The sequence below is a fragment of the Protopterus annectens genome, chromosome 16.part0 (assembly GCF_019279795.1).
Source record: "Protopterus annectens isolate FY-2018-M chromosome 16.part0, PAN1.0, whole genome shotgun sequence".
NCBI lineage: Eukaryota > Metazoa > Chordata > Ceratodontiformes > Protopteridae > Protopterus > Protopterus annectens.
The window spans coordinates 50,718,496-50,743,256 of NC_056750.1; the positions used below are offsets into that span (position 1 = coordinate 50,718,496).

Here is a 24,761-nt window from a genome sequence, read left to right on the forward strand (position 1 = left end):
ACTTAATTGTTCTGACATCTGCTAAGCAGGCAGCTGATTTACATGCTCTTACAGTGTCAGCCCTGGCAAAAATAATGGGGAAATAAAGGCCCAAAATTAGGGACAGATTATAAGTATTGCTCTTAGAAACTTAAAACATTGATAGAATAACAGATTTTGTGTTAATGTGTATTCTCTGAAGAATATGAAGTCTGAAAATCAAATGTGTATAGTGACTTTACTCCTCAGTGGCTTGCCAGAAAACTATAACTTTTATGAGAAGCACATCAAAATTATGAGGCACAAATGTGGATCTTCTTCTTCTGGCTTTTCTTGATTAGGGGTTGCCACAGAGGATCACCTATCCGCTCATGATTGGCAGTGGAGTTTTACAGTGTTGAGTTGTCAGCCCAACCTTCCACAGAAGGCACACACATGCACACACTCATGCCAAGGGCCAATTTAGAGTGTCCAATCTACCTACAGCATTCCTTTGGAATGTGAGAGGAAACTGGAGCACCTGGAGGAAACGAACGTGACCACAGGGAGGACATGAAAACTCCACACAGAAGGCACCCCAGCTGAGGATTGAACCAGAGAACCTCTTGCTTTGAGGCAGCAAAACTAACCATTGCACCACCATGGAGGCACAAATGTGGATATTCTGCAAAAATCCAAACAGTTTAGAGGTATGAGGACAGGGTCTCTTTGCGAACAACGCCTACCTGTATGCATCAAAGCATCTCAGAGTTTACTGTAAACCAGACTACTAATCTCCAGATGTCTTTTATAGTTCAAAGAAACATGAAGAAAGGATTTCTCTCTCTCTCTCTCTAGATGTACATAGGCAGCTCAGATACTACCTAAATGGACAGGGCTAAATGGATGGTGCAGTAGTGCAGTGGTTGAATTGTTGCCTCACAATAAGAGGTTTTCTGGTTTGATTCTTGGCTGGGGTGCCTTCTGTGTGGAGTCTGCATGTTCTGCCTGTGTTCGTGTGGGTTTCCTTCGGGTGCTCTGGTTTCCTTCCAGCTTATAAAGACATGCATCTGGACTGTTTCTCCCTGGGTCTCTGCTGAAAATTGGCTTCATTCCAAGTGGGACTTTCCCAGTAAACAAATGCTAAATAAATAAACAAAACCCGAACTTGTCTCCTAAGAATGTAAGAGGAAAGGACAGCCTGTGACTAAACTGACTATTTATATCTGGTTCACCCATTTGGCTACTGTTTATTGTACTCAGCACAATAATCCACTTCCAGGCACAGTTACAGGTCATTCAACAAGGGCATTGGCTTCTTAAGTGGCTTTCTGGAAATAGGTAGACTCTAGAAGTATTCTTAAGGCAGCAATTTGGTGCTGTGTACCCCTTTTTGCAAAGCACTACAAAACTGATTATTTACCAGGTCCAGAAGAGGCTTTGCCAGGGCCATTCTCCAGGAAACCCTGGAGTCTTGGTTACTGGTCTCGTCCATCTTTTGCTACTCTGGACTAAATTATGGGACTTTATCCAAACACATTTGGCTTCTGCAATGATGATCCACATACTGAATATAATATAGTTGTGTAAGTAACCTTACCATAACAATAGATGCTTTAATGAATCACCAGTACAGTAGGCATATCTGCCTTGAGTTTCTTATTTTTTCCTTTTGTGTTCCTGTTGTTGTTGCCTGGGTGGGGTTCTATGTTTCACTTTGTTTCCTAGTACTAGTGTAGAGGGCTGCTGCCTCCTTCCTGGGTAGAAATGTTCTGAAATATTTTGGCAGTCTAACTGCCTTAGAGTGTGCACCTCAAGAGTTCCTTGTGGTTGGACAGTATGGAAGAAACCCAAACATTTGAGAGGCTGGCTTGTTCTGGGCGTGGGGGTATCCAGATAGCTTAGGCTACTGCAACAGTGATACAATTGAACAGCTATAGTTATGGTAAGTCTACTTATACAACTGTACTTTATTTTGGTGTTACAATAGCACAACTTGCAAAAATACTCTGTTTCTCTTTATCTACATTTTTTCATGATGTTTTGTAAAGACTACACTGCAGTAGTTATGTTTACTGACTCAAAGCTTATGAGTCCATGGTTCAAGCCTTATTTCCAGTTGCAGTCTGTGCCATCTGCATATTTTCCGCATATGCATACACATTTTGATGAAATATTCATGTTTCCCATTGATATGCTGGTTGACTGTCCACTCTAAATTGTCAATATTGCTTTGCTCTGATTTTGTGTGCAAGATCCTAGATAAGAAAAGTTTACAAGTTAACGCACCTAATTACTTATAAATGATTGTTTACTAATGTAAACAGGCTGATAGTAATGAAAAGGGGGTATCCAGTTTACTTGTTCTTATTACCAAAAGAATAATAAAACATGAGAAGATATGCCATGTTTCTAGCAATAATTAAAAATGGTGCTACCATGCTATTTTACTGCAGGCTTTTATAATGAGCCCAGCAAAGCAAGTCGGATGCAACTGATTCTAGCTTATAAATTTAATTATATTTCTTAAGAAGACTATTAGATCGCTGATTTACTCACAAAATATGGCTCTTTTGCCTTAACATGTTGTAGTTTTCTACTTCTAAGAACTCTTAATGTATTCTCACTCAGAGGGGGTCCAGGAGGCACCTGTTGAATTTCTGAAAGACTGTAATTTTGATCCCCAGAAGAATGTATTCATCTCAGATTTAGTATATACAACTAAAAGGAGTGGAGAAACATAACTCACCTTTCTGAGGGTGCAGGGGGTGAAGCCCACCACATAAAAATGTTTATAACAATGACGTTTTGAAATTCAGTGTTGAATTGCAGATTTTTTTCTGGGAACTCAAGGACCCAAATTGCAGGCCTTCAGTTCTTTACTTATATCTAGCTACCTAGCTATTTATCTATCTATATATATAAAATTGATTCATAAATATGCACATAATATAATCAGTAAATGTGCTGTTTCATATTGAAAGCATGATAAAGTAAAATTACAAAAAATAACTGAATGCATACTTAGTTTTTGATAGGTTACTTGTTGCATAATGCAGACATATTTGTGACTGCACTCTTTTAATACATGACTCTCTTTTCCAATTCTGTTTTTGTCTCTGCAGATGCAGTTATGACAAAACCAAAAAAAGTTAAGCCACATAAAGGTGTTGCTCTACCATCCAAAGGTCCATCTGAGTCTAATCTGCCATCTTCAGATACAAACGATTCTGTAAGTATAAATATTTTATTAATTTATCAGATATATTGGTTAGTATATTCCTTTGGTATTAATGTTACAATACAGTATTATTGCTATAACTCAAAAAGGCATAATAACAGATGTTGTTTTATTTGATAATGCAAGACTTACAGGGAACGGGTCTATACAGAATGGTCAGTTTGCACTAAATTGACTATTTCATACAGTGAAAACATATATAAACAGTAACTAATATCGAAACTTAAAAAAAATAAACATTCTTTTTAGCAGGGTCCCACTACTTTAAATATACTTACTCTGAAACTGTACAATGGTAGGGAAAAGGCAATTTCCTTTATCTCACTGAGTGCCATCTTGACTAAACATGCATGGCACTGTAAAACAAACCCAAGCAGCATAAATGAATCGTATAGAAAGAATCACTGCACAAATTAAACTACTCAGAAAGCATGTGGTTGGAAAAAGCATATAGTGTCCAAATAAACTTTGATATAATGGAAAAAAAATTACAAATTGCAGCCATTTGCATAAGACTAAATAAATGGGAACACAGAATGTATTTAATAACAGTTTATTAAAACAATGTTTTAGCTTGCATTCATTCTCAGTAGGTTGTTTGCTACAGTTTAAGTCACTTTTTATGCTGTCTGGTTACAAGGTACAGGCTGGCAACTTAAATGGTGTGTAATGGGTCCAGCACGGATACCAGCCCTTAGTCATGTGATGTATTTTTCAAATAATTTCCTTTAGCATGAGCAAAATAGCAAATGTTATTTCCCAGCCTTACTAGATATGGTCAGTGTATCACCTGGATAGCATCATATTTGGAATTCTCTGCAGCAAAGAATGCAATGTAGAGCTATACCAGGCAGAATGTATACCTTTCCAATAATCATCTACTGCCAGCATATAGGTTCATAGGTGAGTACTAGGCGATTTTCCCTTGGGAACCATTTTAACCCTGGTCATTTCATCTTTTTGTGCTTGAAATAATCTGTCCCATTTGGTTATAGATTGGCCTTACCCTCTCATGGTTGATAATATTACCCCCACTGAGACTAGCTGGGATCATACCACAGATAATTCGGACCCATGCATGAGGTAAAGCATTTAGAAGCTGCCTTTGTCCCTTGTGGGGGTACAGACTATCTGTTGCAGAGCATTTGTATTGACAAAGGCCAGGTGCCTCAGGATGAGCATGTCTGTGCTTCTATAAGTCTCCCAGTCAATGGAAGGATAGTTGAAATCACTCATAAGCAAGGTATTTGACTGCATAGTGACTGACTGTAGTAAGTCCAGGAAGGCAGTGTGTTTTTCTTGGTTCATGGTGGGGGACCTGTAGCTATCAATGATGTGGAAGGGGGGGTTTACCTACAGTTAGTTAGACTTGGAGCAGCTCAAAAGAGCTGTAGTATTTAACCAGTCTCAAGGTGTATTTGTCTTTAATGAAGATGGATGCAATGCTGCCTTTGGTTCTTTCATGCTCATTTTGAGATCTGAACGTGTGGAAGGCATTGTAGCCTTGCACGGCCGGGATGCTGTTTACAGCCTTGAACCACATCTCAATGACTGCAGACATCAGTATCTTCCAAGGTGATGAGTGCTTCCAGGGAGGGCAGTTTCCTGTTTAGACTCCTAGCATTAAGCAGCATAACCTTGAGGTTGTCTTGAGTAGATTTTTTTTTTTTTTTTTTTTATGACAAGGTACCTCTTAAGTCATGGATTATGACAGAGTCGTAATGGTACTTGTTTAGAGACTTGAATGCTTGCGTGATTTGATGGATCCTGGCACCTGACCTTCTCCTTGTTCAGCCCGGTGAGGAGGACATCTGTGTGTCTCACTATGGAGTCGCCTATGACCAGAACATTTGGTTTTGAGGTGTTTTGCATTAGGAACTTATTAGCAGAGACACTGGTGTGTGTTATTCTGTGTAGTGGATTCTATTGGCTCTGCAATGTGTGCAATAGTTTTGAGCTTGGGAGGTCTCTGAACATTTGGTAGTCATCTAGTGAGTCCCTCCATTTATATGGGTTTGTATTGTGACCTTGTTATGTGCAAGAGGTGAAGGGTTTGTGTTGACAACCTGTTTGATGTCTGGTTTGCTATTAGAATTGATTCCAAAGTTGTAGTGTAAATGCATTTCTCACATATTGTATTTGTTTGTTTTAGGAGTAAGTGGTTGTCAGTATCATCATCATCTTCTTTTGGCTGTTCCCGTTAGGGGTCGCCACAGCAGATCATATGTTTGCATTACTTCCTGTCTTCTGCATCTTGCTCTGTCACACCAACCACCTGCATGTCCTCTCTCACCACATCCATAAACCTTATCTTAGGCCCTCCTCTTTTCCTGTTACCTGGTAGCTTTATCCTTAGGATCTTTTTCCCAATATTGACTTGCTCGACAAGCCACGTTGCTTTGCTGGCAACGGCTTGCACCTGTCACCACTGGGCTTTCGGAAATTGGCAAAGGCACTTGCCACCCCCATAGTGCCTTTTTTAGGCAAGGCTCAAAAGTCAAACCCACCCCCATAGACAGCACAAGGAACAAGAAACTAAGGGTAATGCTGCTTAACGCCAGAAGTCTTAACCTCAAGATGCACGCACTCGAAGCTCTCCTCAGTATGGAGAACGTCGATATCTGTGCATTGACAGAAACCTGGGTCAAGGCTCCAGAGAGCACCCCAGCACTACCAGGCTATACCTCATATCATGCTTTTTGGCCCCAAAACCCAGACCGAACCATAAAAGGAGGGGGAGTTTCCATATTTATCAAGGATATCCACACCTCCAGGTTAGTGGCATTGCACGAAGTATCGGAGACCATCCATGTGCAACTAACAGTGGGCAAGACTGCTTTTCAGTTTATAGCATCCTACAAACCACCCTCTCAAAGTCAGGAATCCCACTCGGCTTTCCTGAAAACATTGGAGAACATGAAGATCTCTCCGAACACCATTATATTGGGCGACTTCAACTACCCAAACATTGACTGGGAGCACTACTCAAGCCCCAGCACCTTAGCCCAAAGGTTCCTGGAAATTATAAACTCAAATGCTATGGAACAACTAGTCACCACTCCCACAAGAGGGGACAACATACTAGACCTGATCATTACCAACATGGGGACTCTATGCTCCACACCAGAAGTATATCTCTCTTTGGTAAGATCAGACCATAAATTAATTTCACTGGATGTCCACATCCCGACCCCACCCCAGCCCAGAAAACCACAGTGGAAAACTTGTCAAAAGCAAACTTCTCACTTCTCAAAACTGAAGTGGAATCCTTCAAGGCCCCAGGGCCAGTGGAAACTACGGCCCAAACTGCAGAATCCTATATAAACGCATTCTACGGACATCTCCAGGAATGCATGGATCATGCTATACCAAACAAAACCAAGACCCAATCATCCAAAGGCAGGCGTCCAGTCTGGTGGACCCCTGCCATAAATAAACTGTACAACAGAAGGAGGAAGCTACTACATGATAGAGCAAAATCCCTAATAGGGAAGGCATCTCTGATCAGTACTAGCAAAAAATTACGATCCCTCACAAAATCCTCCAAGGCCAGCTTCGAGAGAAAAATTGCACAGGACACCAAAGACAATCATAAGGCTTTTTTCAGTTATGTTAGGTGCCTGGGATGCAACTCCCAGACTTGTTCTGAGTTGATTCTAAATGACAAAAAATACACTGAACCCACAAACATCGCCAATATCCTGGCAGACAGGTTCAGTGCAAACTTCTCCCCCCACAAAAGAGCAAGTATCTATCCCGGCAGAGGGCTGCATCCCAAACATCTCTGATGCTCAGGTGAAGGCTGCCCTCTCCAAAGCAAAAAACACTGCTTCCATGGGACCAGATGGCATCCCAGGTTGCGTCCTACATGAACTCCAAGAGGAACTAATCCCTCAAATAAAACAGCTATACAATCTCAGCCTCACTACAGGATATGTGCCCACAGAATGGCGTACAGCAACAGTGGTCCCACTCCACAAAGGTGAAGCCTCTATGGACCCTGAAAACTATTGCCTCATAAGCCTGACTAGCTTAGTCTACAAGGCTATGGAGAGGATCATCATGGAGCTCATAAACAAAGACATTGAGGACCTACAGACACTAGATCCTACCCAGTTCGACTTTGTCAAGGGCAGATCCTGCCTTTTGAACCTGGTTGACTTCTTCGAAACAGTCACCAAAGCCAAAGATGAAGGGAAGGTAGTCCACACAGCCTATCCGGACCTTGCAAAGACATTGGACACAATACTCCACTCGGGCATCATAGATAAGCTATCCAGCTTAAATATAAACCCCTATGTCACAAGATGGGTTGCAAACTGGCTCAAAGACAGAACCCACAGAGTGAGATTTGCTGGAGGCATGTCAGACTCAAAACCGGTCACAAGTGGTGTCCCACAGGGTTTTGTCCTGGGACCACTCTTGTTCGGTATATACTTTTCCGAGGTACAGGCAAACGTAAGAGGGCTATGGCTCACCAAGTTCACAGACGACTGCAAACTGGGTGCCATAATCGACTCTCCAGCTGACACAAACATCCTTCAAAAAGGTCTCACAGAGACAGATAACTGGTGCCAGCACCATAGTTTAAAGCTAAATGACAAAAAGTGTATAGTCATACCCTTTGGCAAAAACAATGTGCCCACAAATTACCACATACGCAGAAACCCATTAAGTACAGAGAAAGTTATTAGGGACCTGGGGACCCAAGTTGATAGCAATCTCTCCTTTGACAACCACATTACCAAAGTGGTTATAAAGACATTCTACATAGCCCACCTCATCACAAAGGGTTTCACATCTAGATCAAGAGAGGTAATCATGCCCCTTTATTCATCCCTCATCAGGCCCATCATAGAATACAATGCCCCTTTTGGGATGTACCTTACCCGACACCTGCAGCAATTAGAAAGACCCCAAAAGTATCTCACCAAGAGGATCAAGGGTCTCAAACAGATGCCATATGCTGCTCGGTTAAAAAAACTCCAGCTCTACTCAGTTGCATACCGCCTACTCCGAGGCGATCTATGCCTGACATACAAAGCTATGTCAAATCCAGAATGAATGGACATGCTCCACCTCATTAATCTAAATCCCTTAGAGCCACACGCTCGAGGGACTTGAACCTCAGCACAGAAATAAATAGAACTTGCTGGAGAGACAGGTTCATAACCCAGAGGCCCCCTTCGCTCTGGAATAGAATTCCAGTTCATGTGAGGCAGAGCACCTCACTGAATCTCTTCAAGAAGAATCTCAATAGGTGGATGGGGGATCATAGGTTTGTCCCAGGGATTAACCTGTGTCACTATTAGACAGAGGCACAGTAAACTAAACCTTAAAAAGGGCACAGTATACTCAAATCAAGGGGTGGCGTAAGCCATACAGAATCGGGCTAGGCTTATAATTGCCCCAGGGCAGATAGCCTAGTATGAACCTACAATATAGTTAGCATCACTCCTAAGCACATGTCCAAACCAACAAAATCTTGCCTCTCTGGCTTTGTCTCCAAACCTTCCAACTTGGGCTGACCCTCTAATAAACTTATTCCTAATCCTGTCCACCCTCATTACACTCAGTGCAAATCTTAACATTTTTAACTCTGCCACATCCAGCTCTAACTCCTGCCTTTTTGTCAATGCGACTGTCTCCAACCCATATAACATAGCTGGTCTCACTACCCTCTTGTAGACCTTCCCCTTCACACTTGCTGGTACTCATCTGTCACAAATCACTCCTGACACTCTTCTCCACCCACTCCATCCTGCCTGTACTCTCTTCTTCACCTCTCTTCCACACTCACCATTACTCTGAACTATTGATCCCAAGTATTTAAACTCATCCACCTTTGCCATCTCTACTCCTTGCATCCTCACCATTCCTCTATCCTCCCTCTCATTCACACACATATATTCTGTCGCAGTCCTGCTGACCTTCATTCCTCTTCTCTCTAGAGCATATCTCCATCTCTCCAGGGTCTCCTCCACCTGTTCCGTACTCTCACTACAGATCACAATGTCATCTGCAAACATCATAGTCCATGGGGACTCCTGTCTGATATTGTCTGTCAACCTGTCCATCAACATTGCAAATAAGAAAGGGCTCAGAGCTGATCCTTGATGTAATCCCACCTCCACCTTAAACACATCTGTCAGTATACATGAGCCAATTACTGCATTGCCTCAGGATGCCCATGTCAATCGGGCTGGCAGAAGAAATGGTGGGAAACTATTATGATAGGTTTATATCATAATTACTAGCGGAGAGTGGGCTAGTTAGACCAGGTTTTACTCTAAGGTTAACAAAGTGGTCTATTCTGTAGAAGGTTAGGATTGAAATCTGCAGCAATGCTTCCCAGGGCACACCTGAATTGCTTACAGTGCAGCAGCATATTTTGGGAGGATTCACTAGCAGACATCTAGGGAAAATTGTCTTTCTAGGTGTTTGCAGCTACACGCCACAGTGCTAAACCCCACTGTGCTGTGTGCAGCTACATGCAAATGGAAGGATTAAATACAAGAGAAGTTAAGTTTTAACATAAACTAACCAATAGGAAAGCCCAAAACGCAGATGTGATCTGAGCTACACACTTCTGCCACAAGGGTGCAGGGTGGCCCTCTTAGTGTAAGATGATTCAAAGTACACAGTCTCAACAACAAAAAAAGAGCAGAAATGAAGCAGCAATTTAAATACAGTTCACAAAGTTCAATGCAATGCAGGCTTAAAATATACTTAGCTTTCAGTTGATTTTAGTGGATGCCTTTGGTTTCAGTTCAGACTCATTCTAGATCTCTGGCTAAGGTCACCAAATTCTGAGAAGCTCCAGTAAACTGAGTGCAAGCCTGCGCAAGCTCAAAGCTTAAATACAAGAGGAGTTAAACAGTTTTAACACAAACTAACTAAAAGGAGAGTCCAAATGCCAGCCTTTTCCCACCAATCTCCAACTCAGATGGGTCTTGAGCTACACACTTCTGCCACAAGGGCCAAGCTCACATAAGAGTAAGAACTTGGACAGAATTATTCCTCAAGGTACCATAATTGGACTAGACTGGATAGAAGTGGAATAGACTGGATAGAAGTAATATTTCACTAGTATGTGCATTTATTTGAAAACTTCAGCACATATCCAATAACTATTTTACATCATACACCAATAAAAACTAAGGTAGAAATACAGGATAACAAAGTACAAATTAGATAATGGCATTTTCCCACCTACATGTTAAAAAGAGAGGAATTTAAAGACTGGGCAGTATAAAGTATTTGAGCGATATTAGGGAACACAGAAATTTCTTCAGAAATTATAGCTAGTGAGTGGAATAAAATGAAAATGGGGTTTAAAAATTGGGTACAAATGAAAGAAGAAGAGATATGGTTAAGAAATAATACAAATAATTTACAGGGGCTCCCAAAGGTTAAAGTACGGTAGAATTAGGGGAATCTCACAGAACAAGAAGCACACTTGCAGAGTGCTGAAGAGAAAATGAGGGAGTACCTGGGTAAGATGCATGACTTTGGAAAGATTCGTGTTAAGCCATTATTTTTTAATAAAAACTCAAAACCAGGAAAACATTTAACACAGCAACTTAGGCTACAGGAAGTAGAAATGGTTGTCCCAGAACTTACAGAGCCTATAATAAGAAAATAATGACAGATTCCAAAGAGATATCAGAAATATTTCAGAAATGTTATGAAAATTTGTATAAACCTGAGAAATGTGGAAACCAGAAAGAGCACAAATATATATATTTTTTTTTATGGAAGACTTAATCATGCTATAGTTGAGATAGGAGGAGAAGAGATAAAAACAGTGTTCTATGGTCAATCTGCAGAAAAGTCTTTAGGAACCTATGGTATTCCTACAGAAATTTGTAATTTCGGAAGTAAGAAAGTAATAAAGATCTGGAAGATTTTGTTTAATAGCATTTTAAAAGGACAGGGAGGCACCAGCATCTTGGAATAAAGCTGGGGGGGGGGGGGCAGTTCCATCTTCATATAGGTCCATTTCAAATGTATACCATGATTATAAAGTGTTTATGTCCATAATAGCTAAACAAATGGCAACGACGTTGCCAAAATAGATAGATATGGATCAATTTGGTTTTTTTGGAGGGAAGTCAAACATATGAAAACATCAATAAAACAACAATGATCCAAAGGGAAGCAGAATGTAAGAAAATACTGCTGTTAGGTCCAGATGCAGCGAAAGCAAGCAACAGGGTAAGATGGGATTTTATGAGTAGGGCAATGGTAGCATTTGCATTCTCTGATACAATAATAAGGTTAATTAGGAGGATATATGAAGGAATGGAGGCAAGAATTAAAATGGGAGGGGTCCTCTTTGATATATTGTATTTGAAAAGATGAACAAGGCAGGAGTGTTCTGTTTCACCTTTGTTATTTACTTTATACTTAGCGCTACTGGCAGATAAAACAAGGAACTCAAGAATTCAAGGATGTAGCTGGCATGGTTATCAAGAAAATTTGGCCTTATTTGCAGATGCTATGATTTTTATACTTGATAAATTCAGAAAATGACATCTTGGTGCTGTGAAACATTTTAAGAGTTTCAAATATTTTTAGGATATAAAATTAGCGAAGCTAAAACAGAAGGTATATCAGTAAACTATGTACCTGCACACAAACTGATTCAGCTAGTCACATATTTATGGGGGCATGATAAAATTTATTATTTGGTGGTATATATTAAAAAGTCTTCTGTTCAGCTAAGGATGTGTGGGAAGAGACTAAAAAGATAATACAAAAACTGAGAAATTGGAAGCTCTTGTTTTTGGATAGTAAAATACAAGCTGTGAAAATGTTTTAATCTCTTTAATTTTATACATGAATCAAGCATATTTTTATCAACCAGGGAAGAAGCTGTTTTTCTATGCTTCTAAGCTGTGGACAATAATTAATAAAGAACTGAAGGAATGTATCTGGTGGGAAGAGAGCAAGAGTTAAGTGGAACAAGTTGATCCTCTCAAGAGAACAAGGGGGTTCAGGATTACCTGATTAGAAGGAATGTTTTTAGAGCTACACAGTTAAGGTTCATATACACAATACAAGCAGAAGGTTGTAATTTAAAGTGGAAACAGATGATGATGATGATGAAAACAGAGGAAGTTCGAGAAAAAGTGGGATTTTGGATCCAGCTTTGCCTGAGTTAGGGTTTGCTGGAGGAAGAAAACTTTCCTACTGATAAGTTTGTTTAAAACTCTTAAATGTGACCTGAATTTACACCTCATGTTTGCATGGGTTTACATGCAATTATCCGGTGCTGCTCAGCATTTGATGCCTTTTGCCAGAAGTCCAGAGAGATTCTGATTTAATCCAAGGCATCAAAGAGAAAAAGCAAGAAAATTAGTATATTTTGTCTCTATCGCACTTTCTAAGTTGTATTGTATCTGATCACAGCATTTTGTTTCTGCTTTTTTACTGTTGTGACTGTATATTTTTTCTATGTTTTCAACTGTATTTTCAGTCAGCACAGCATAGACTAGATTCAGACCTGCTGAATCTAGCCTATTTTTATTACACTTGAGCATACCCCTAAACCTGGAAACATTAAAAATCTGGACAAAGGCTCATGAAAAGTAGGTACAACTGGCCAAAAATCTGTGTCCAAATAACCTTTTCTTGAGGCACAACACAACAATAAGAAGCTTGACCTTTTATTAAACACACTGAACTAAAGAACAAAAACAACAACAATAAACAATAAAACATCCACTAGGCGCTTTCACATTCTCTCGAATGCTTCATCAGACTGTTAAAAAAGCTAAGCCATTTGTACATTTAAATACCTTTGCTGTTACTTCATCAACCAATCATTACTGTTCCTTACCTGATGACATCAGTGCTTAATTGATTAAAAAAATAACTAAAAAAATTGCTGGCTGAAATTCATGTTCAAATCTGTGTGCTGATTAAAATAAAATTTGCATACACAGTTATGTAGCCCCACCCACTCCAATGGAATTGCGGGAACATACAATGATATCATATGCATTATAGAGTCAAGCATTAGCTAATATGGTGACTGATAATTAGGATATTAATTCTTTCATTTTTAGGGGCGACACAACTTGTGAAAACACAGAGCTATGGACTTTATTTTAACTTTCCATCCCAGTTTAACTTTCAGTTCACATTTATTCTGTTAATGATTGCTAGATAATTCCCTTCCTTTTATGCCATAATTCTCACCATAACAGTTATGTGGACAATCAGGAGCAGTGTGGTTATTGGAGGAAGCAAAACAATCACTGGAAAAAATATCAGGAAGTAGGAATCAAGTAAATATAAATATCTGAAATATGTTAAACTCTCTTTAACATAGAGCCTTTATTTTGTTATGAAGGCTCCTTTGAAAATGTTAGAAAATGAATATGACAGCCATGCATTAGGCTAGACACATATTGTTTGTATTCTAGAAGTCTCAGCTGCATTTACAGGCATATTAACTTCTAATTCTATAGTTTCATCATTGATTGGTCTTGTAGGTTCTCAATAATAACTGTATGACCCTGTCTTATGCACTGGAACAATGGTGGTTTTGCAAAAATCTCTAGATATTGCACAAAAGGGTCATACATAAGATTTATGAACTCTAGAGACATGTTATCAGGCACTGCAATACAGCTAGATTGAATTTGTTTTGAGTGAGGTGTTAACCATGTCACAGGTAACAATTGGACAATCTGTGGTGGTGAGTGGGCTTAAATATGGATTTTCCAGAGTAAGATACAAAGAGGGGACTAAGCTTGCAAACAAGTAAGGAAAACTGATGAACCATCTTATCAGGATAACTAACAACCACCGCATCTTTTTTCAACAGGACTATAACAGTGAGTGCAGCTCTTCTAACTATTTGGATATTCAAAAAAACTTCTTTTTATTAGGCCAGTCATTGGCCAGGTGTTTCTCTAGCTGTCCTTGCAATCAGTGATACCATGACATTCCTGCTTTGCAACCTTGTTATACTCTTCCCTAGTTGCTATTGTTTTAAAGCTTCTATATACTTGCATTTACACTTCTTTTTCTTAACCATCTTGGTAGGTTTACTGCTTCACCATAGGGAGAGAATTTTTGAGTCCCTTTTAGGTAGGAATACAACCAGCCAAAAAAAGGTTTATTACAAGTAGATTCAAACAGGCACAGTTATGCCCCATTTTACTAGGAGTCTCTTTGGTCCAGTCAGTATTAACAGTGGGTTATTAGACATTAAGTACAAGTAGGACAGGTGCATAGTGCAAAAACATTGTACTAGAGCACATTGTCATAAATCATCACTCTGGTTTTCTTTCTCAGACTGCCACAAGTTCTTCGAATCACTTAAAGCAGTCCAGCACCAGCTTGTAGCAGGCTAGCAGCTACTGATCACACTCATATCACATATCACATTGTTTATAGGTTCCATGGTAACACGTTCCATGCCCTTGCAGATCAGGCTTGTCAGACCGATGGGACGGTAGTTCCCAGGATCCAAGGTGTATCCCCCCTTGTGTAGCTGTGTGCCACTCAGTGGGCACAAAGCCTGAGGTGAGACTATGATTAAACATGACACTTAGGTGAGGTGCCAGTTCATTTTGAAGTTCATGTAGTGCACAGCCCGGGATGTCATCTGGTCCCATGGATGCTGTATTCTTAGCTTTGGAGAGTGCGGTTTCTACCTGTGTGGTCATGATTACCAGAATTTGGCAATCTTTTGGTATTGAGATGGGCCCTTTAGGGGTTGAGAGGGAGGCAAAGATGGCACTAAATCTATCTGCCAGGATATTGGCAATATCCTTGGGATCTGTATATTTAATGCTATTCTGCTGTAGCTCAGAGCAGATCTGAGCATTGCCATTTAGATTCTTGACATAACTATAGAATGCCTTGTGGTGGTCTTCAGAATCGTTGGCAATTTTATTTTCGTAACTAGCTTTGGAGGATTTTATGAGGGATCTCAGCTTCTTACTGAGGCTGGTAATGGGAGTTTTTTGCATCCTGGGATTTTTCTCTTTTCTGCAACAGTTTCTTCCTTCTGTTGTGTAGTTTGTTTATGGCAGGGGACCACCAGATTGGCTTCATTTTTTTGGAGGAGAGCGTCTTGTTTCTATTTGGGATGGCACGATTCATGCACGAGTGGATGTGCTCATACAATGCCTTAGTGCAGGATTCAGCAGTCGAACTTTCAGCTTCCATCTGCACGGGGTGTCATGAAGTTTGTCACTTCTGACTTGAGTAGCATGAAGTTGACTTTGGAGAAGTTTTTTACGGTGGTTTCCTTACTAGGGGGTGGGGGTGGGATGTGGATGTCAAGGGTGATTTGCTTATGGTCAGACCTGACCAATGAGGGGATGACCACTGGAGTGGAGCTTGTATCTCCCATGTTGGTAATGATCAGGTCTAGGATACTGGAGTCCCTGGTGGGAAAATGGATTAGTTGATCCAGGGCATTGGAATTTATGAATTCTAGGAACCGTTTGGAAAAGGTGTTGGTACCCAAGTAGTTTTCCCAGTTAATGGCAGGGTAGTTGAAATCACCCAGTATTAGGGTGTTTGGTTGTAACTTAATATTTTCCAGTATGTTTAGAAAGGTGTAGTGAGAATCTTGGGGCATGGTGGGGGTCTGTAGAAAGCTACAGTTTGGATTGCAGTCTTACCTAGTGTTAGTTGCACCTGGAGAATTTCAGATGCATTGTATTGGGCATCTAGCCTGGAGGTGTGAATATTCTTGGTGAATATGGACACTCCTCCACCTTTAGTGTTTCAGTCTTGGTTTGGTGGCCGAAAAGTGTGGTAAGAGTTATAGCCTGGTATTGCAGGGGTGCTCTCTGGACCCTTGAACCAGGTCTCAGTTACTGCACAAATATCGATGTTCTCCATTTTTAGGAGTGCCTTGAGAAAGTGCATTTTGAGGTTTAGACTTCTAGCATTGAGTAGTATTACCTTCAGATTTTGCATGCTTGTATCTGTTACAGTGGTGATTTTGTCCTTTGAACCTTGCCTAAAAAAGGCACTTACGTGTGGCAAGAGCTGTAGCCAGTAACCTGAATCCCAGGGGTGACAGGTGCAGACTATCTCTGGCAAAACATTGCGGTTTGTCGATCATGTCATCCTAGGTAGATATACTGGATCCTCTTTGAATGACACCAGAAGCTTAGCCAATTGTTGAAGTCAATCATTTTGTCCTTATTCTGTGGTATCATTCTGGGTGAAGGTAGGATGCTACTCAGGGCTAGGGTCATAACTGCCTGAGCCACATGATCCGAGAGCTCTTCCATGTCTCTTTTCATGTAGTCCAAGGAGGTACGTCTCAAGTCATTCACTCCAACATGGACAATGACAGAGTCGTATTTGTACTTGTGGAGTGACTTGAGTGCAGGCATTATGTGGCGGATCTTGGCACCTGACAGGCAGCTGACTGTAATTTTCTTCTTGTTCAGCCTGATGAGTGGGACATCAGTGTGCCTGTCTATAGAGTCAACTATAACTAAAGTGTTGGGTACGTTGTCTTGCCTTAAGGGCTGTTGCTGGGTGGCACACTGGTGTTGTGAGCTATGTGTCACTTTGGTTGTGACTGGTGTTTGTTTGCATTTCAGCTTTGGAGGTCCTTGTTGCTTGGGCAGGTTAATGTTAAGGGCCTCCACATATGTGGGTTTAGTGTTGCTATGTGTGGGTGTTGATGGTGTGGGTTTTGAAGAGCTATGTGTTGCTTGAGGTGTAGTGCAGGTGTTAACCTTCTCCTCTTGACTGTCTAGTACAATTTTGGCTGGAGAGAGCTTTACTTCCAGTTTGGCTATGTAAGTGCATCTCTCGCAGGTTGTAGTGTTGGGTGGAAGGAGGAGAGGGCTGTCTGTGTACATGAGGAAGTTGCTGCATTGCCCCAGTATGCCCAGATTCACCAGGTGGACAGGAGGAATCACTGGAAGCTGACCCTTGGACATGCCTGTTTAGGTGCTTTTTTGTAAAGTACAGGAGCTGCTTTCCCTTACTTTTGCAAGGTACTTTGCAATTATAGGCTGTTCAGTGCCCATTAATTTCTCCTTATTAACAAGGAGAGTTGAGTGCTTGTATCAGTTTAAGGCTTCCTATTGCTTTCCAGCAGGTTCTAGAGCAAGTGCTAGTCACAGAGGTTGAGATTTTAGTGCTACTACTGAGGAACTAGTTAGTTCTAAGGGAAAATTTGAAGAGCAGACTTTCTGGCACCTGGAATAGTTTAACTGTAGCCCTGCGGTGCTGCACGATGCAAAAAAATGTATAAACACACATGTTTTTAAGCCAGAAAGTTGAAAGGGATAGAAATCAGCCCAAAAAGGCTAATAAAATTGCAATTTCTGAGCTGGAAACCATTCCTCTAGTGTTAGATAGGCAGTGCAATGCTCACCATTCCCACTGGTAAGCAGTATGACTTCCCTCTACCACAGCAAGGTCTGGATAGCTCTGAACACAGAAAATAAAGTCCTGAATCCAGCAATGCCTGGGATCTAGACTACACTAGCTAGGAAAGGTAGAAAACGAGCAAACAAGATAGTCCCCGGGATTCATGAAGCTCGGCGCAAGGCCGGCGTAAGGTCTGCGCCGGCGGTGCAGTGAATAGCCGGCGCAGTAGTGCCATATGCATATTAATGAGAGTGCACCGGAACCACAGACACGTGCGTAGTGTACGTGAGCGAGCCCAGGTAGGATGCGTCTGGGGGCGTGTCTAAGCCGGCATGAGGTGAGCAACCTAATGTGCTGACAGCCACGGTCCGCCCATAATAGTAATGGCAGTAGCCAGGTCCCGTGCAGAATGAAACGCACGTAGAGTATGCAACATAGTACCCGTCCCAAATAAACGGAGAAGCAAATAGAAGGCACGAAGGCTTAAGTGTACCCGTCCAAGGAGCAAAGGATACGCATAACACCGCGTTTGTCCCGCAATGCACCGTCAGTGGTTACACTCAGAGAAGGTGTACAGCAGCATGTCAGCGCGCCGCACCGACATAGGAGCAGCGACTAAGGTCACCACCTGTCCCACTTTGGGTGGGGCAGTCTCTCTATGGGCAGTTGTGTCCCGAAAAAACGTATTAAAAATGGCAAATGTGCTAAGATTGTAGGACATAATGATATCCCGTATTTAATGTAATGGTAGCATGAATTGGTTATTTCTGTAACTGAAATACCTAAATGTCACAAGAAACAGAATAAGCAAGCAAATTGCCACAACAATAAGCTTTTATTTAGGCAAACAAGTGAAGTTCTATGCTATATAGTGACTGTGTGTATGTGTCGGCCTGTAAAGTCAGACGTGAGTCCCGGAAATATCCCAGCTTGGAAACTGGAAAAGGTGGCAACCCCAGTAGCGACATGGGCATGGTCACCAGGGTTACCAGCTGTCCCAATGTGCCATGGACAGTCCCTGATTGGACAGTTGTGTCCCTGCAACAATCGGAAAATGGAAAATGACCTCAGATCCTGCCAAAATATTCCCGCAATATACATGTAATAGTAGTATAAAACATATACATTTGTATATGAAACACATACATGGCATAAGAAAATGAATAAGGAACCCAAATGCTTACAGAATAAGCTTATAGTATGGCAAACAAGTGAAGTTCTGTCAACTGCACTTGCCGTGGGTATGTGTAGTCCTGCAAATTCCGAAGTTTCCACATAACATGCCCCACTATGGGCATTGGAAAAGGTGCCAACCATAATGGTCACAAGCAGTTGTGAGAGTACATAGCCGGGTAGCTGTGTCGACATAACAACAGTAAGGAATCAAGATACCTTAAACACAGGCAAACATGTGCATAGCAACATATCCCACACCCAGCAACGTCTCTGTCGCATACACTGGATGGCGGATGTTGAAGTGTAATATCCAGAAGCAGAACCCATGCATTCAGATGTAATACACAATAGCCTCATTGTACATGTCAGTCCCACCCATGTACACCTGTGCACCCTAATCTGCTAGCATCCGTGTGCAGCTATACACCCACACAATGTGCATACCTGAAATGTGGTAAGATGTTTGTGTTAGGCAATGCCACGCTGCAAATACGCACCCACATGTCACCAACCCACCTCAGGTACAGATATGTAAATGGCTGCATGTGAATGTGTCTGCAGAATGTGTACATCCCGCATGTGGTATGTACCCGTCGAAACCATATAGGTTTGCATACGACACGGTGCACATAACTGTACACATGTGGACAAGTCGGGTTGTTGAACCACCGCAGCGATGTTTAGCTATGCAGTGAAGTCGATCACATATAGCGGAACACGTGCCTATCAAACAGGACGTCCTAACAGGGTGCTACAGGCAAAGAAGGGCAAGGTGGGACATCACATGTGGAGAAGCGTTGCTGGACGGCCAAATACACACGGTCAAGGTAAAGGACGGAACAACATGCATATGGCCGGATGGATGTTGTTCGAAAAATATATATAGAAACACATATGAAGTGCCAGTTTAGACTCAAAATACTATATAATGCATTGAATTGTACCGTACAATATGGCAGTAGAAGTAAGCCTGCATGTAATTGGTGAAGCTAAGCTGTAGTGTGATGGAATTCTGATCCTGGCAGTAACCAGTACAGCAGGCTTATGTCTGTCAGCATTAATTATCTGCTGGGTTACAGAACAATAAATGTATGTACATGCATAACATCACCCCTTCCTCTGAGGAGGATGGCCTTGTGAGCTCAATCGAAGATAACAGTACAACTCCTTACCAGAGAGACAAAGCAACGTATTAAGAAATTAACTGAGTACTGTATCGGAACAGTCTAGGATCCTTGAAACAGTTACAATCACAGAAGGACAGTGTAATTGACAAGGTGCCTTGCAAGGCTGTGTTATTCTCATGGGAAAACATTTTAAAAGCACGACCCCAGCACCCACGTATGTATAGACTATTGTGGACCATAGTGATGGAAATGCCCTGTGACCGACCACGGCAGTAAGGTGGGCAAAAGCTGATTGTAAACACTATATAAAGAAACTGCTTACTGTATAGAGTCAGACAAAACTCTCATACTTGGACTGTATATGATTTAGCCTGCCTGTGTACACTACTAAAACTTTCTGAACCCGAGCCTCCTGTGTTATTGACTGTCACTTAGAAAAGCCTACTGATAACTACAGTCTGGTTTTAACAACTTATTTGACATTGTGATCCTTGTAATCCGGAATTCCCTTGGTAAGCTACAGGTCAGAGTGCATGGCTGGTTAGACATCTACGCAGGAGAATTTGCCTAAATGGTTCTTCTTGAATGAAAAGACCTCCGACTGAATTGTTGTGTGTAAAGAGGCTGTTTACTGTCTGATCTGTGGCTGAAAAGCGGAAAACTGGATCCCAAGAAGAAATCGTGCAGCCTTAAACAGGAGGCTCAGGTAAGGAGTGTTTGCCTCTTTGTCTCTATTGTAGATCAGGGACCAGACTACATTGTGTTTCTGTTAACAGTTGTGATAGCGGGTCGAAGATCTATCCAAATACTGTTAAATCTGAACATAGGTCAGGGGAAAACACAGCAGAGTAAATAGTCATTGTAGACACTACAGTGGATACAGGGAAGGAGACACCACATGGTATGAGAGAAGGGTACGTAGCAGTCATGTAGAGGATATGGGAGATTATTGAAGAAACAGATCATGTGATCCGCGTTTGACGGGTGACGTGAAGTATATGCAATCGCAGAGAGCACATAATGTGAGTTATCCAGCAAAATGGGGTAATAAATATGACATTGATGGTATATTACACAAAATATCGTTACTGAAACATTGTAATCCCTGAAAATGTGATGCACATGTTCTACGGTAAACACCTGTTCCACCCTGAGAGGGACAGTCCCTCTTTGGCCAGTTGTGTCCTGCAAACAAACCGAACAAATGGCAAATGTCCTGATATCTCAGGACAAACATTTCCCAGATATATTTCAAAATGGTAGCATAAAACAGTAATTTTGTATCTGGAACAACAAAATATCATAATAAACAGAATAAGCAACTGAAATGCTACAACAATTGGTCGCTCTCCTGGCAAAAAGTGAAATCCTGTCCTATGTACTGGCCGTGGGTATGCTTTTTCCTGGAAAATTACACGTTCCGAACACTAATGTCCTACATTGTGCATTTGAAAAGGTGGCAGCCCTAAGATGTGCAGGCGACAACACAGCGACAATTGGGTATCCGTCATGCACATAGGTGGATTGAGGTAGTGAACTGAAGGGAACAGAACACTACAAATGTCAAAGCATCATACGTACACAGAGAAGATCATAATACAGTAGTACCGATAGCCCCCCCCCCCACAACACCCTACCACCTCCGATACCACATCCAGGATATGAAGCGGGAGGGCAGGCTAGTCCCCACACGTTATCCTGTGGCAACAGAGGTAGCACAACGACCAAATGTAACAGAAGCTATTGAAACCACATCCCGAACTCGTAACATACCTAGGGACACCCGAGTAAGAAGACAGTCACTAGAACAGAGTGAGGATATCTGTCAATTAATTGAAGTACCGAACCCTCATGCAGGACAGGAAGGCCAGGACCCAACCCCGTAGTGTATAGACCGTGGACACCAGAAGATATCTGTAAAGTCACAGAGGGAATTCCCCATCTACAAAGTAATCGCTATTCACCATGCAATACCCCTGTATCTTCTGATCGGAAAACAAAGGGGGAATGGCGGATGGTACAGTATGTACAAGCTGTAAATCATGTAATAATACTTAGGGTAGCGATGGTGCCAGACCCACACACTATATTCAATGCTATGAACACGCCACAGAAGTATCTTACCATGGTACATATAAGCTATGCTTCCTTTGCAATACCTATACATCCAGATAGTCCGTATTGCTTTGTATGTACATTCAGGGTAACAGATACAGCCATACCCGGCTATCGCGGGGATACTGTGAAAGTACAACGATATTCCCACAGGAGATGGCTAGCTACATTCCGGTGTTAACTCCACCTGGGGCCAGTCAAGTTCTACTTTATGTGGATGATATTCTGCTTGCGGCCCCTACCCAGCAGCAATGTATGGAAGATACAATAGCATTATTCAGATATTCAGCAGAACAGGGACATAAAGTAAGCAAGCATAAATTGCAACTACAGAGAATACAGGTCAAGTACCTGGGATATGTGGTATCCAAGTAGGGTAGAACATCACATTACGATAGGAAGGTAGCAATTTCATAAGCACACAAGCCAACTAACAAGAAGGGAATGAAGTCCTGTCTGGGCCGACTAACATTTGTCAAAGCTGGTTACCAAACAATGCTTTGGAATCCGCTGTATTGTCTGCCTTAATCTTTAATACACCTATGGCAGCACAACACATATTACACTGGATTACAGTAGCAGAAACAGCTTTCTGCAGACTACAACGATTGATAGCTTCAACATCTGTAGTAGGTCTCCTGAATAATCATAACACATGTTGTCAGACTGTAGATTGTAAGCGGAGATATATGACGTCAGTCTTGATGCAACAGCATGGAAGTAAGCAACGCTACATAGCTTACTACTCATTGCAGTTGGACACTGTGGCATGGTCAGTGCCACATTGTGTACAGGCAGTTGTTGTAGCACCCATGGCAGTACAGGCCCCGGCCTTAATGTTACTAGACCACCCTCTCACTGTGAGAATGTCTCATGCAGTTGCGATCAGTCTGCTGCAAGAGAAGATAGCATTCCTGACCCATGCTAGACATTTGTCTTGTTTGACCATACCACTGAGTCAACCTCATATGGTGATTGAACGTTGTACAACATGAAACCTATCAACGCCACGTCCGACACCTGTGTATGGCACACCACACAGTTGCCTATACGAAATGGATTAAATAACTACACACAGACATGATATCACTGATATACCCTTAGATGATGCAGAGGTGACAATTAATGTGCGGATCATGTAGACAGAGTCCAACAGGAACGAATCAAGTAGGGTATGCAGTAGTTATTGATAATGAGATTGTAGACGGCCAAACCCTGCAGCATAACGTGTCTGCTCAAGCAGCAGAATAGATAGCTTTAACACGTGCTTGTACTGTAGCGAAAACTGATGTGTGGACATATGTCCCGATAGTCAGTATGTTGTCTGTACAGTGCATGTTTATGAGCAGCAGTGGAAGAATAATGGGAATGATAACATCCACCGGTAAACCGATTAATCATGCGCAATTGATCTTGAATGCATTAGACTCCATTCAGTTACCCACTAAAGTAAGTAATTGTAAATGTGCAGGTCATAGAAAGCAACAGGATAACAGTAGGAAAGGTAAGGCATGAGCTCATGCATCTGCAAAACAAGCAGCCTCACAGTTGGAAAGTGTTTGTGTGAATGAGGAATGACAAACCTCAGACAGTTTAGATGTAGAAATTTTACAAACAATGCAAACATCAACTGCGAAAGCAGAAAAGCCGACGTGGGTATGACGAGGAGCAATCCTTGAACACGGACTGCACATATACACAGTGATAAAGCCAATATTAACGTCTAATGTATTCAGATATGCGGCTTTGTGGAGCCATGGGTAGAGACATGTCTCAACAGAGCCGATGGTACATTTGGTTAACAGAATACCCCTAACATACGGAATTACGAACCACATACAAACATCATGAGCAGCGTGTCACATTTGCAGTAGATATCATGCACAGGGAGCATTTAAACCGAAGGGAGTGAGTTTACCTACACCACCATAACTGTTCCGTACTATTTGTATGGAGTTCATACATCTGAATAAATGTGAAGGGAACAAATACTGTTCAGTGATTACACATATATATAATCATAATGGGTAGAAGCATTCCCAACCATGAATCCGGATGCAGCAGCAGTGGCAAAGGTGCCAGTAAAATAAAGTATCCCTAGATCTGGCATGCTGTAAAGAAGCTACAGTGACAATAGAACACATGTAGTGAACCAGACAATCACGCAACCTGGGGATTATGTTGTATTTCCATGAATGTAAATTGCATGTACAACCCACAGTCAGCATGACTGCTGGCGCCGTTAAATGGGATCCCGAGAAATAAGTAGAGGAGGTTGGTGGGTGACATCCAGACGAGTTACATGTGCTGTCTACCTCTAGCATTGCTGAGCATGACAACAGTTCCAAATGTAAAGTGCTGCACGACTTCAAGTAGTATGTGGAATGGCATATCATGTGCCAGAGTGGAAAGCTGTCATGCCTGCAGAGCCGGAGGTCGATGGCTCATTAGCAGGTGACATGAGAGGATTGTTAACCAATAACACTGTTCTTCAGTTAAAGTCTTTTACAGATAAAGAGCAAACGAAGACGGACGCATAGCTGACACCAGTATCCTGTGTGTATGTCACTGTTATCCAAAGAACATTATTGGCAAGTGGAAAGTGTGAAGGTCTGTACCAGCTCCTGTTAGTAACGCCTACTGCAGTAAAGTTTGCAGAGAGGTCGTCCTGGGTCCACCTCACATTTTTCAAACCGGTAAAGGATATCAAGTCTGATTGACATCTTGTAGCTGATATACCATAGAGCCTGAATCACGCGGGCAAGACTGTATAA

At 41.7% G+C, this 24,761-nt stretch overlaps 1 protein-coding gene across 1 annotated transcript in view; it reads left to right on the forward strand.

The window, feature by feature from the left end:
- LOC122790978 overlaps positions 1-24,761 on the forward strand; it is a 436,865-nt gene that overhangs the window by 299,471 nt on the left and 112,633 nt on the right. The window contains exon 6 of the mRNA XM_044058701.1: positions 3,084-3,190. Within this exon, the coding sequence (XP_043914636.1) occupies positions 3,084-3,190 (107 nt within the window). The remainder of the gene's footprint in view (positions 1-3,083; positions 3,191-24,761) is intronic.